General features: G+C 42.6%; 2 protein-coding genes across 3 annotated transcripts in view; one reads left to right on the top strand and one right to left on the bottom strand.

Annotated features, from left to right (window-relative positions):
- The first annotated feature begins 590 nt into the window (after positions 1 to 590).
- plaat1 (phospholipase A and acyltransferase 1) lies at positions 591 to 5,691 on the top strand. 2 transcript variants are annotated; one of them, XM_008293700.1, is made up of 5 exons: positions 591 to 746; positions 1,405 to 1,454; positions 1,800 to 1,938; positions 3,793 to 4,061; positions 5,502 to 5,691. In XM_008293700.1, exons 2-5 carry the CDS (start codon positions 1,428 to 1,430, stop codon positions 5,601 to 5,603), a joined length of 537 nt encoding a protein of 178 aa, XP_008291922.1. In that variant the 5' UTR covers positions 591 to 746; positions 1,405 to 1,427; the 3' UTR covers positions 5,604 to 5,691. The 2 variants fall into 2 exon arrangements, with proteins under 2 accessions (XP_008291922.1, XP_008291923.1); XM_008293701.1 differs by lacking the exon at positions 1,405 to 1,454.
- Positions 5,692 to 10,101: 4,410 nt separating this feature from the next.
- LOC103366085 (uncharacterized) overlaps positions 10,102 to 12,123 on the bottom strand; it is a 27,739-nt gene continuing 25,717 nt past the window's right edge. Inside the window, 1 exon segment of the mRNA XM_008293714.1 lies at positions 10,102 to 11,775. Coding sequence (XP_008291936.1) covers positions 10,390 to 11,775 — 1,386 coding nt within the window. The 3' untranslated portion in view covers positions 10,102 to 10,389.

Below are 12,123 nucleotides of genomic sequence, written 5' to 3'. Positions count from 1 at the left end.
CATATTTGCAGCAGAAATGTTATTGTACAATGCATTACAATACATCGCCTTTCATTATTAAACCTAATAACAATGAAAAGTAATTTTATCGCAGCTGTAGTTTGGTTAATTATACATGGACATAATTGTCATTATTTAAATTACAAAACCCCTAAAATATTCCACAGAATTTCTTCTCCTTCACTGTTTTGAACCAAAAGTCAACAAAATGTACTTGTTTTAGTCTCAGGTGATGAGCAAAGAAACAACTGGTAAGTACGAAACAAAGGTTTATGAGTATGTGGTATTATTATGACAGATCCTTGTGGAGCATCACAAACACATCATCAACTCCAGCATCAGGAGGGAACATGCGCTGCTATGCTAATGTCAGCTTCACAGGCTCAGAGATCTGAACTGAATCTGAACTGAACTGCATGTGTCGCCTTTGCAAACCCACAATAACTGTTATTCAGCAGAGCCGTGCGGCTGCTTGTGAATGAGAGGAAATGCCTCTCGGTGTGTATATGTGTGCGTGACCTTAGCAACCGTGGCAAACTGCCATCGGTCAGAGCAGCTGAAACGCCTCCACCGCGACCTCCAGCCTCTGGATTCGACTTTGAGATATTCAGCAACCGCTTTTGTCATCTCAGGAACTTGGGATCGATTTCATTTCTGCTTTTCTTCTCCTGGATTTTCTTATGGTCTTGTGCGGACTTATGATGGAGAATTAAAATGGTGAGGAAGAAAAAGCTGCTGGTGTTTGAGTAAGTATTACTCCTGACTGCGTCCACAGTTTGATTTGTAGCCTCCGATAGATCAATAGAGAATTGTTACTTTATAAATGGCCGCATCATTTCCATTTAATTATGCTTTCATGCTCGTGGCAGCTCCCAAACGCTGGTGGAGTTTTGGTTTTGTAAATAATACATGTCCTTGTATTTTCAGTGAGACTTTAGCATCATACATTAATAATGACTCGATGTACTCGTCGGCCTCCTGCGCTGATATAGATTTCATCCCATCCGAGTGTAATTTTGATCCAAACTAAAGTGAAACAACCTGAGCTGAAGCTATTTTTCTGTCAGCTTCCCCATTGTGTTGGTGCTATTGTGGCAGCACAGGTGACACAACAGCTCGTGTGTGTATTGTCTGCGTGCGAGCCGGTGTGTATTGTGTGTGTGCGTATGTATGGCTGACCTTTACATTGTACCGCTCCATCTAGCATTCTCTCTCTCTCTGGGAATTTACTTATTTTGCCTTTTGAATCTTGTCTTATCACAAACCAAGTGAGAAATATGTGACACCATGTAGCTTCAGCATCACCAGAATTACATCTGCTGATGTGTCAGTGGCTTCAAAGCAGTTCTGTTGCAGCAGGTGGCATGAAAACGTCCTCTCTGTGTCTCGTTTTCTTTTTTTTAGAATTTGTGGAAGCATGATGTGGGATGGATAAACGACAACAGAACTCTACTGTAAGTCGACTGACAGGCTGAAAATAGATTCAGCCGCGTGTGTTTTTATGATTGGAAAGAGTGGAAATGTCATCAGCCTGCAGATTTACAGCTGTAGTTTCCCAAACTATGTAATTTAAGCCATACAGCATGTTAAAGGTTTACAAAAACTTTACTGAAAAGCAAGATTTAAATTTATTTAATGTGCAAATCTAGCTAGAAGTTATTCATATATTGAATGTTTAGGATTTCCAAAATATAGCTTACACCACCTTCTAAGCATTTTTACGTTTATTTTATGTGTGCGTGTCAAGAAAGCAGCAGATCTGTGTAACTGAATGCACCTTTTTCTCGCTTTCTGTGCAGATGGCCTCTAATGACCCTGACCTTCCTGACCCCGCCGGTGACCCCCAGCCAGGTGACCTCATTGAGATCTTCAGACCGGCCTATCAGCACTGGGCTCTCTACCTGGGAGACGGTTACATCATCAACTTGACTCCTGTTGGTCAGTAAAAGCCTCCAATCCACAGGCTCTGCAAATGAACATAAAACTTGCCAACTTTCACATCTTACGAGCCAACCAGGAAGAATGAAGCTCTTATTTTCACTTTAAATATGACATTTAAAATGCAAAATAAATCAAGTGTTCATGCTTTTCCCACCCTTAACACTGTTACGGTTTAGTTTTGGGTTAACACAACCGCGGCTTCTCTAATTTTTCTGCATTTCTATCTTGAAAATCTGATTTTTAAGCAACATTTTTCATTTTACAGTTTTTGTAAGCACATTGACTTCTCTTTTAGCTGCCTTTTCACATTTTGGAGCACATAGTGGCTGTCATTTGTCCATTTTTGCAGATGGACAATAATGTATCTTGTTTCTTTTCTGTATCAGTCACAGGACCTGCTTCCACCACTAAATTAAATGCACAATAGTAAGATAAAAATTCAGTTTTAAGGATTAGGATAAACCTTTCAGTTTTGCATGTGCTATATTAACACAGTAATACTGATAGTGAACTTAATAAAATGTATGTAATATATATGAAGTAATTTAAAACTAAATTGAAGTTGATATAACTTAATAAATTTGGCTTGATAACGGAAATTTTCTTCACCTGAAATTCAGGATTTTAAGTTTCCATCGGAGCAACTTAATTTCTAGAAACTTGCCTTCAGAATCATGATTATTTAGTTCTTGACACTTAAGATTCGTCTTAAATAACGTGAAAATGCTGGATGGAAAAACTTCATTTTTGTGAGCGATCAACTTAATCAGTTTTAGATAAACCTTTAAACATTATTTCTGATGACTTGGGTTGACACACTATTACTGGTATCTGCATCAGCTTCATACTGTGTGTAACTTAAACTTAAATTTTCACATTAGCTAATCAAAAGTGGCTTGATAATTTAAAAATTTTCTTTGCCTTAAGTTCAGGATTTCAAGTTAAGCACATTAATTAAGTACATTTAAAAAATTCCTGTTAAATAACAGAAATACTGGATGGAGCAACTTGATTTTTATGGGAGATCCACTTTTTAAAAAATGTGTTTAATGCTACCAATCATTAGCTAAGTGGTAATTAACAAAACCAGATGGAAAGCAAATTCCAATCTAGTTTGTTGGTTGAACATAATTACTGTTGAGTTATTTATATTTGTTGAGTCTAAACATTATTTTGTCAAGAGTAAAAAATGACAAACACACTCTTGCCTCTTCTTTTAAGCTCATTTTGCAATTTGTGTGGTAAAAACAGTTAAGCTTGTCCATGTAGCTGGCATCCAAGATGTATTTAGGATCTTCATTTTACAAACATGCATATCCTCAACAGGCTTTTGTCTTTATCCGTTCTTGAGATTTTGTTGTTCAAACAGACTCAAATTTCAATGTGCTGAAAGTGGGTCAGCGGACAAAATGATTTATCTCAGAAAGTATTTGATATATCCAGCTAAAATTTCCCAAATATCTTTATAAATATCCATATTTTATGCTAAAACAAAACAAAACAAAACCTAATCAGAGAAGGTTGAGTAGACGGATCTGGTGATTTGAGAGAGAACAGCTTTAATGTTTCTACTCCATGTTGTTTTGAATCATGTTTTGTCATAGATATGTTTTAAAAACCAGCATGCATCATATATACTCCATTCATTGTTTTCTGTTAAGTCCAAAAAGGATTTTGCATAGAGTAGCATTTGGTATTTGTATGGTGAAAACAGTTAAGTTTGTGCATCTGGCTGGGCTCCCAATGAGTGTTTTGGATCTTTTTAAGAGCTTTTTGTCATTTTCTAAGCATCCTCGCATGTTCACTTTTGGTTCACTTCACGTTTTTAAAAATGTCCCTCCTCCCCGACAGATGAGAACCAGGCAGCCGCCATGTCCAGCGTGAAGTCGGTGTTCAGCAGGAAGGCCGTGGTGCGCATGCAGCTGCTGAAGGAGGTGGTGGGAAGCGACTCGTACCGCGTCAACAACAAGTACGACCACAACCACACGCCGCTGCCCACCTGCGAAATCATCCAGCGAGCGCAGGTCCTCATCGGCCAGGAGGTGTCCTACGACCTGCTGGGGAGCAACTGCGAGCACTTTGTTACCCTCCTGCGCTACGGGGAGGGGGTGTCCGAGCAGGTCTCTCACTGTTTGTTTTGCTTCTGTCTCATGTGTCATCAGGGCACCGTCGCACATTTTCACTCATCAGACCACAACGACTGAGGAACACCCACCACTGACACAGTTTTTACATTCTCAGAACAAGACTGGGTTCCGACATAGGACAGTCATTCCGCCTCTAGTCGTCAGATTTACAAAATTATTTCTGCTGCTTTGTGTTCCATTGGAAATAAACTTGGCCTTCAAGTTAATGCGAAGACAGTTAAAGTGTGAGAGCATGTATTTTTATAGGAACTGTTTACCTTCCAGCATCGCCCCCAATAAGTTTATGAGTTAGGAAAGTATAATAAGTAACAGTTCACTCTGTTGCTCCAGCCGACCAAGTGGGATGCGAGACTGGAAAAATATGCCAATATTTAAAATACGTATATAAATTCTGAGTTAATCTTGGAGAACCATTTTGAAACTCCAGATTTCTGTTTGATTAGACTATCTACTAATATTTTAGTTTTAATGGTACAACAAGTTATTAAAGTTCAGTGAGAATTTTATTTTTTTTTCATTTCTGTGACCACATATTTCACATTCAAAACTATTCAATGTGTTTACTTTTGCATTACTGTCACGTGCAGTTACATGTAGTTCAGAAAATATCACGAGTTGACTTCTGAATGATCAACTTTCTGGTTAATTCGAGTTCAAAGGTGGGACTTTTCACGACCGCTTTAACTTTTTCATATTTTAACTGCACGGTGGCTCAGGGGTTAACAACATCGACTCAAAACTACAAGATCCCTGTGGATGGATGGATATTCAACTCACCCATAATCAGAGATTATTGGATCTACTTGTCCAGAATTGCAGATTCCGAATCAATGATGTGATGGAAAAAATAACTGAAAATTTCAGGCTTTTATCTGAGATATTGTTGTTCAAACAGCCTCAAAGTTATAGAAAAAACGTACAGAAACTGAGTTGACGGGCAATTTTTTTTCTGGGGTAGAATTTGCTATATCTAGCTAAAATTTCACAATATCTTAATAAATATTTGTATTTAAGCGTCAGCATTGCAGACTCTGAATCGGTGACATTAAGAGAAATAACAGTGGAAATGTCAGGCTTTGTTCTTTAAAACCTCCTGATATAAAGCTGCTTAAACATCCTCAAAGTACTTCAACTTCAAGGCATGAAAAAAGAAATCTCAGAAAGTATTTAATATATATCCAGCTAAAATCTCACAGTATCTATATTTTCTGCTCTAAACGTTTCGAGCTAATCAGAGACGTTTGAGCAGAAGGCCGTTGGTGGTTTGAGACGCTTTAACACATTCATGTTGTTTGGAATCATGTTGGATATATGATAAAAAAAAAAAACCCATGTGCGTTGTGTTGCTGTGAGCTCTGCGGTTGGTTTCAGGTTATCCTCAGTCCCGTCCTGTGCTTTTCGTTGTCTCCGCAGGCTACACGGGCCATCGGGGCCATCAGTCTGGTGACGGCAGCAGCCAGCGCCTTCTCCGTCCTGGGACTGATCAATACACGATCCAGAAACAGGCCTTTCTGACAGCTGTGTTCACTGAAGGGGGTTGTGTTTTTCTGACACTCATGCGGCTGTGATTAAAATAAAATCAAGCATTAATAAAGACGCGTTATGTTGTGTTGCTTGTTCACTGACTCGCCTCATGTACTGCACCTCACATCGCGCTCAATTGTTTATTTGTTGGTCGAACTGAAGACGTCACATCCTAAACAAACTAAGACTCTAAATAAGTCAGTATATGTTTTTTTTCTGTTAGTTAATTGGTTGTTTCGTAAATTATCAAAAAAAAATACTGTCAGAAACATTTGTTGAGCTTAAGCTGTCTTCGGACGTCTCATTTTGTTCAACAGAAAGATTCCACATGCAGAGATATTGTTATCCTCGTGTCTTTCCTGTCCTCGCTCTGTTCTCGTTTCCTGTGCTGATACTCTCTGTTGTATGCATGCATGTTTGTTTGAACTAATTTTAAATTGCATCACATTAACGCGGCACCATATTTTTTATCAAAATTGTGTTTTAATCTTTTTGGATTATGTGAAAGCGCTTTGTAACCCTGTCTTTTAAAAAGCGCATTATAAATAAACCTGTTATTATTATTAGATATGACCAAAGAGATGCTTAAATCTGCCACTTTTGTGACATTTTCGCTTGAGAATGGTTGAAACAGTTCAGCAACTGCCAGCATAGATTTATCAACTTTATGCCGTTTAATTGTTGAAGTCCAGTTTTTGTGTGTCCACAGAAACACTCGCGCAGTTTCAGCAGAGAAACACTTGAACTGTAACCTAACAAAATCAACACTGTCTGTCAGGAGTGTGTTCAGCCGGCAGCTCGACTTGAAAATGCAGCAAATACTGAGTCTGATGCAACAGTCGTGTAGTAAGAGACACAAAGAGTCACACATAAAATTCCTTTTACATAATGTCAGAAACTAGTTGGACTTACTTTTTTACAATAATCAGCTTAAAGACATGTGTTTACGCAACCATGCATTAAATAATTAGCTACTCCATGAACTGAAGAGAACAGATATAACTTATTTAACATCTTCACTCAGCCCGATCAAGCTTTCAGTTTGTGGCGGATGCATCAGATACCGGTGTGAGCCCGGCGCTGTCCCTACACACCCCCAAGACAAGAAGCTACACCCCTTCTCAAGGAAACTGTCCCCCCACGCAGAGAAATTACAACATCAGCAACTGTGAAATGCATCAAGCTAGCCCTGGAGCCACTGCCTGGAGGGAGCCAAGCAGCCATGTACTGTTTGGACCAACCATAAAACTTCTTCAGCCCCAGTTGGGCCTTGTCCTTTGGTGACTTTAATTTCTCCCTGTCCTATCGCCCTGGCCCTGGGAACATCAAACCTGGTGCCCTGTCCTGGCAGTTCTCTGTCTAGGAACTCTCTGGGGAGCCTGAGGCCATCCTGCCTTCTCACCTGGGAGATAGAGTCAAGGGTCAGGCAGGCACAGACCCCAGGAACAGTCTAGCAAATTGCCTGTTTTTTCCTGACTCTGTTCAGTCCCAGGTGCTGCAGTGGGCCCACTCCAGCTACCTAACCTGCCACCCAGGCCTCGCCCAGGCATTGTCATTCCTCCGCCAGCAGTTCTGGTGGTTGACGATGGATAAAGACACCTGAGTTCATCGCAGCCTGCTCCGTCTGTGTCCAGAGTGAACATTGTGTCTGACGGAGGACTGCAGTTCACCCTGCAGGTCTGGAGAGCCCTCTGTTCACCGCTGGGGGCCACAGTCAGCCTCTCGTATGGGTACCACCCCTAGTCCAACGGCCAGACGGAGCGGGGCAATCAGGAGCTGAAAACTGCTGTACCTTGTCCAACAATCCAATGTTCTGGAGCACGCAACTCCCCTGGGTGGAGTAAGCTCATAACACCCTGCCCAATGCCTCTTCTGGCCTGTCTCTGTTTCAGTACTCCCTTGGCAACCAACCCCTCCAGTCCCACATCAGGTGCTGCGAGAGGACTGGGAGAAAGGAAAGCCCCCGGCCAAAGACTATGGCTCTGCTCCAAGGATCTTCCCCACAGAAAGGAGTTCAAGAAACTATTCCCCCGCTTCATGGGACCCTTCAAAACTGAGATGATCAGCAACACTTGTGCAGTCCAGTTGAGGTTGCCTCCCTCTATGTGGATTCATCTCACCTTTCACTTCTCCCGATGCCGCCTCCTCCATGATGTGGGACGACCGGTGGCCACGGTTTGGAGGCTGTTGGACATTCGGGGGCGGTAATCCAGGGAGTGGTACGGTCAGAAGGAGCCCTGCTGGGTTCCCCATTGGCTGGTCCTGGACTCAACACTCATAAGAGACTTTCATCGCCAGCACCCTGACCTGCTTTGTTGTGTGCCAGGAGGCACCCATGGAGAGGTGGGTACTGTCAAGACCCCCGCCTCAGCCCTCCTCTCGATCTCTCTCCCTCTCTTTCTCTCTCTCCCTCTACCTCTCAGTTTTGTTCATCATCTCTCTCCTGTCACTCTGGTTGTGTTGAAGGTGTGCAGGTGATTAACTGCAGGGTTTGGAGACAGCTATGCAGGGAGAGGCTCACCTGTTCACAGTCACCCGGACCCATGCAGACTCGGCTCATTCCTCCACTCCTTGCCAGATCATAGACACTGATCCCTCAGTCAGTTCAGGCCAGTCTGCGCCTTTGTGGTGTCGCTTTGCATGAAACAAATTCCTATTTGTTCTGCTTGCAGTTTCTCTGCCGGTCCCCGACCTTTCCCCTGCCAGCCTCTGCTGCCTGACCGCCCTGCATTGGCAACCCAGACGCTGCCGTGGGCCTCGGTGACCTCACTCACCGTCCTGATCCTGCCCCCAGCCTGCCTTACCGCTGACATAAATATGTATGAATAACACAAACCTTAGCCTTTAACCACAATACCAGAGCATGTGGGAAAATGTGAAGGCTATGGATGTAAGAGTTTGCAACCTAGCTACGAGGAAATGCTGGCAGTAGTAAAGCAATGTTAGAGATTGGATATCAGCCTGCCTGCCTTGCTGCCGACCCCACCCTGGTGTTTCCCCAAGCTTTGTCAGCTCTGGCTCGTCTCGCCAGAACCCTATCCCTTAGAGTCTGCCTGTTTATAGTTTGCTCCTCTGTCCCTGTGAGTAACCCCTTCCAGTTAGTGTTAGCTTACTTTATTCATGTGTTCGTGTTTTCTATGTTTTTGTAGTTTGCCCTTTTTTAAAATTAAGTTTGGATTACCCAGTTCCTTCCCTCCTCCCGCCTAGTTGTCTTTCCCAATTGGTTCTGTGACCGTTTTCTTTGGCAATAAATCTTTATTTATTCACCACCATTAATCCTGGGTTCTAACATCCGCAGGGACACTGACATTTATAACAACTTTTTCTTTTTTTCCCCCTTTTTTTTCTGGCTGGAATTGACAGATAAATCCACAAAATTCAACTGAACACTTCATGCAGGGTGACATTGTGACCTTAATGTTGTTTATAATTGAAGTTTGACTATATTTAAATGAACTGCATGAAAAAATCCTCACAAAGAGACATGGTGCTACTCACTTTCTTCATTCAGGCTGATTTCTATGCACCAAGCAGTTCTTTTTCTGCATCAGCTGCAACACAAAATGCCGGCACAACAAATAATCATTGTCGCAAATTTTCAAAAGAAAAAGGGGAGACAAATGCACATTCTAAATATTTTGCCCTAAATCCTACATCTATGGGTTCTAAACTAGCAAAATAAGCCCTTACTGAGGCGTCGCACCAGACCCTGTTGAGACTTTTCCTCCCAGGCCCAGCACATCCAGCAATGTGAGCAGTGGCTTTGTGCCCTTACATGGAGATATTACAAACCAGTCCACATTTGGATCCAGTGACATCAGCTTCCATTTATTAGCAGTGAGTGTGTTTTTCCTGCAGATTGTTTGGCTGCAGCTCTGAAGCCTGTCTGAGGTTCATTTTTAGCTGCTGCACACAATAAATAACTTTGAGCTTCCAGATATTTAAGGCGCTGAAAAGATGCAACATTAAAACTCCATCAGGTCTCCATAAGACACATGAATTTAAGAAGAATTTTGAAAGGTATATTTTTTTTAAATAATTCAACAACTGATTAAAAACAATAATAAGCAAAAGAACAAAAACGTATGCCCAATTTTCTTTTTATTTAACCTTTATTTTACCAGGTAAGTTAATTGAGAACTGGTTCTCATTTTCTATAACGACCTGGTCATTTTCATGTAATCCTGGATATAATCAATTAAAAGTTCTGACCTGTAAACTGAAAATGAAATGGGTTGATTTTTATCTCCGTGTGGTTGTTTTGCGTCTGTTGCTAATTGTGTTGCTGTATTTTGTGATCGTTTTGTCTCTATTTGTGGTACTTTTTCATGTCATCGGAGTCCTTGTCTGTCTCTTTGTGGCCTTTGTGCGTCTTGTGCACGTTGTGTGTATCTTTATGGATATTTTGTGTCTTTGTGGTAGTTTTGCGTCTCTTCGTGGTCACTGCAGCTGATTGAGAGACTTAACAATTACACACAAAAGCACCAACTTGTTTTTGACATTTATTTTGTGTTATAGATTACAGTTTATAGACATCACAAATCTGTGTTTCTCAACAGGATGAAAGATTAGCTGAAGCTTGTGGTGTATTTTTTACTACATATAAAGAAATTGCATGAGCAAATTTAATGAGATTCGGTGACAGAGGAAAACAAAATTCAGGCATAACTAGTGAACATCATGGCCATTTTTCTGAACAACTGCAGGTAGACAAATGCATGTGCTCTAACTATTGTCCCCTGCGTCAACCCTGAAATCTTTCTCTATGTCTTTTAAACTACTTAAAAATGCCTTTAATGAAGTTGAAGCCCTTCTTGCACAGACCAACTGCACCGTCCACTAAAGCCATCACTGGATTTCTATCTTCAGCTTTTTCTCTGGCCTCTCTTTCATGCTTTTCCTTCAAAGCTTTTTCCTTGTCTCTCTGCTCTCTTTCATACTGTGCCTTTAATTCAGCCTTTTCTGTTTCCAACCGAGCTCTGTCGAGCTCCCTCTGCATCCTCGCTGCCTCATCTCTCTGCTGCAGCTCCATTCTCTGCCGTTCTAGCTCCTGTTGGTGCTGCTGCTGTTGACTCTGCATCGCTGCCATCCAGTTCTGATTGTTCTGCATGCTTAACATCATAAACATATTCTGCATCTGCACCTGCATCTGCTCCCTGTCCTGACTGTCCCTCGCCAGCACCAGCTCCATATTTTGCTTCTCCCTTTGCCTCTCCATCTCCATCTCCACCTTTGCATTGATAAACCTCTCACCCTCCCTTGTCAGTTCAGTCAACCTGGCCTGCATTGCCTGATTTTCCTGCTCTCTCACTCTGATGTCCTCCATCCTTTGAGCCTCATAACACAGATTAAGATTCCTGAGCTGTTCTTCATATTCTGCTTGCAGGTCGCTCCTCAGTTGCTCCCTTTCGATTCGCATTTCTGCCTCCTTCTCAACCAGGATGCGCTGTTTCTCCTCATTGATTGCTCTTTCTGCTTCCTGGAACATCTCGCTGGTGTAGTAGCTTCCTCCGTTATTCCTCACTAGATTTCTGATCTTCTGAAGCAGCTCGGGGACCTGAGGGCCCGTCTTCAGGTCATTATTGAAGACATGGTACTGGCCGTGGCATCTGGCCACAAGCTCCTGCAGGTCTGGGGACTTCCCGATGAACTGCTTGATAGGGGTACCTTTGAGAAGGTCGCCTCGAGTGAACAGGACCATGCTGTATCTGTCAGCAGCCTGGCCAAACAGCTCCTGAATCTGCTGCACTGTCTGCATCTCTTCCTCCGTGTACCTGCCCAGTCCGATGACGATCAGGAAGACGTGGGGTCCTGGAGAAGCGTAAGAGATGCACTGGCTGATATTTCTACATGTTTTGCTCACTGCATGCCTGGTGTCGAACAGGCCTGGGGTGTCGATCACCACGACGTCTTGTCTGTCCACCGATGCTCTGGCCTTGAAGCACTCGTCAGTAACAGATACGGGGCTCATCACTGATTCAAAGGCGTCACAGCCAAGAATGGTGTTTCCTGAGGCGCTCTTCCCAGATCCAGTCTTCCCCACCAGCACAATCCTCAGCTCCTCAGTGGTTCGTGTCATCGCTCCTGTTTGGAAGCAGGAAAATAACAAACTACCGTTTACCTTCAAAATGTTCAAAACTAACACTAGTCGGGCGCCCCTCACCTAGTTGAGCGGGCGACCCATGAACAGCGGCTATAGTTCCTCAACGCAGTGGTCATGGTTCGACTCACGCTCACGATCCTTTGGTGCAGGTCTCTCCTTGTTCCTCTCCACCCCTTTCCTGTTTATCTCTACTGCTCTAAATAAAGGCAAAAATTCCCCCTCTCTCCTTCTTGCCTTGATTTTGCTGTTTCCAAAGGGGGGCAGTGAGGAAAGATGTGACACCCAGAGACTGCCTGGAGCTCTGAGCGTTAAACAAGATGACTAAAACGGATGCTTCTACACACGACAGGAAAGTAAAATTTGCACAACATAAGTGCAGACACTTACGTAGTGCCTGCTAACTTCAGC

This window comes from Stegastes partitus, unplaced genomic scaffold (genome assembly GCF_000690725.1).
Source record: "Stegastes partitus isolate 25-593 unplaced genomic scaffold, Stegastes_partitus-1.0.2 Scaffold904, whole genome shotgun sequence".
NCBI lineage: Eukaryota > Metazoa > Chordata > Actinopteri > Pomacentridae > Stegastes > Stegastes partitus.
The sequence above is the reverse complement of the archived record's forward strand: the minus strand, read 5'-3'. Positions and strand labels throughout refer to the sequence as shown.

What these genes read in the sequence shown, in the direction of transcription:
- plaat1 (XM_008293700.1), top strand. Translation starts at nt 1,428, where the DNA reads ATGGATAAACGACAACAGAACTCTACT. An exon ending in AACGACAACAGAACTCTACT is followed by an intron (nt 1,455 to 1,799) that starts GTAAGTCGACTG and finishes CTTTCTGTGCAG; the next exon opens with ATGGCCTCTAATGACCCTGA. An exon ending in GGGAGGGGGTGTCCGAGCAG is followed by an intron (nt 4,062 to 5,501) that starts GTCTCTCACTGT and finishes TTGTCTCCGCAG; the next exon opens with GCTACACGGGCCATCGGGGC.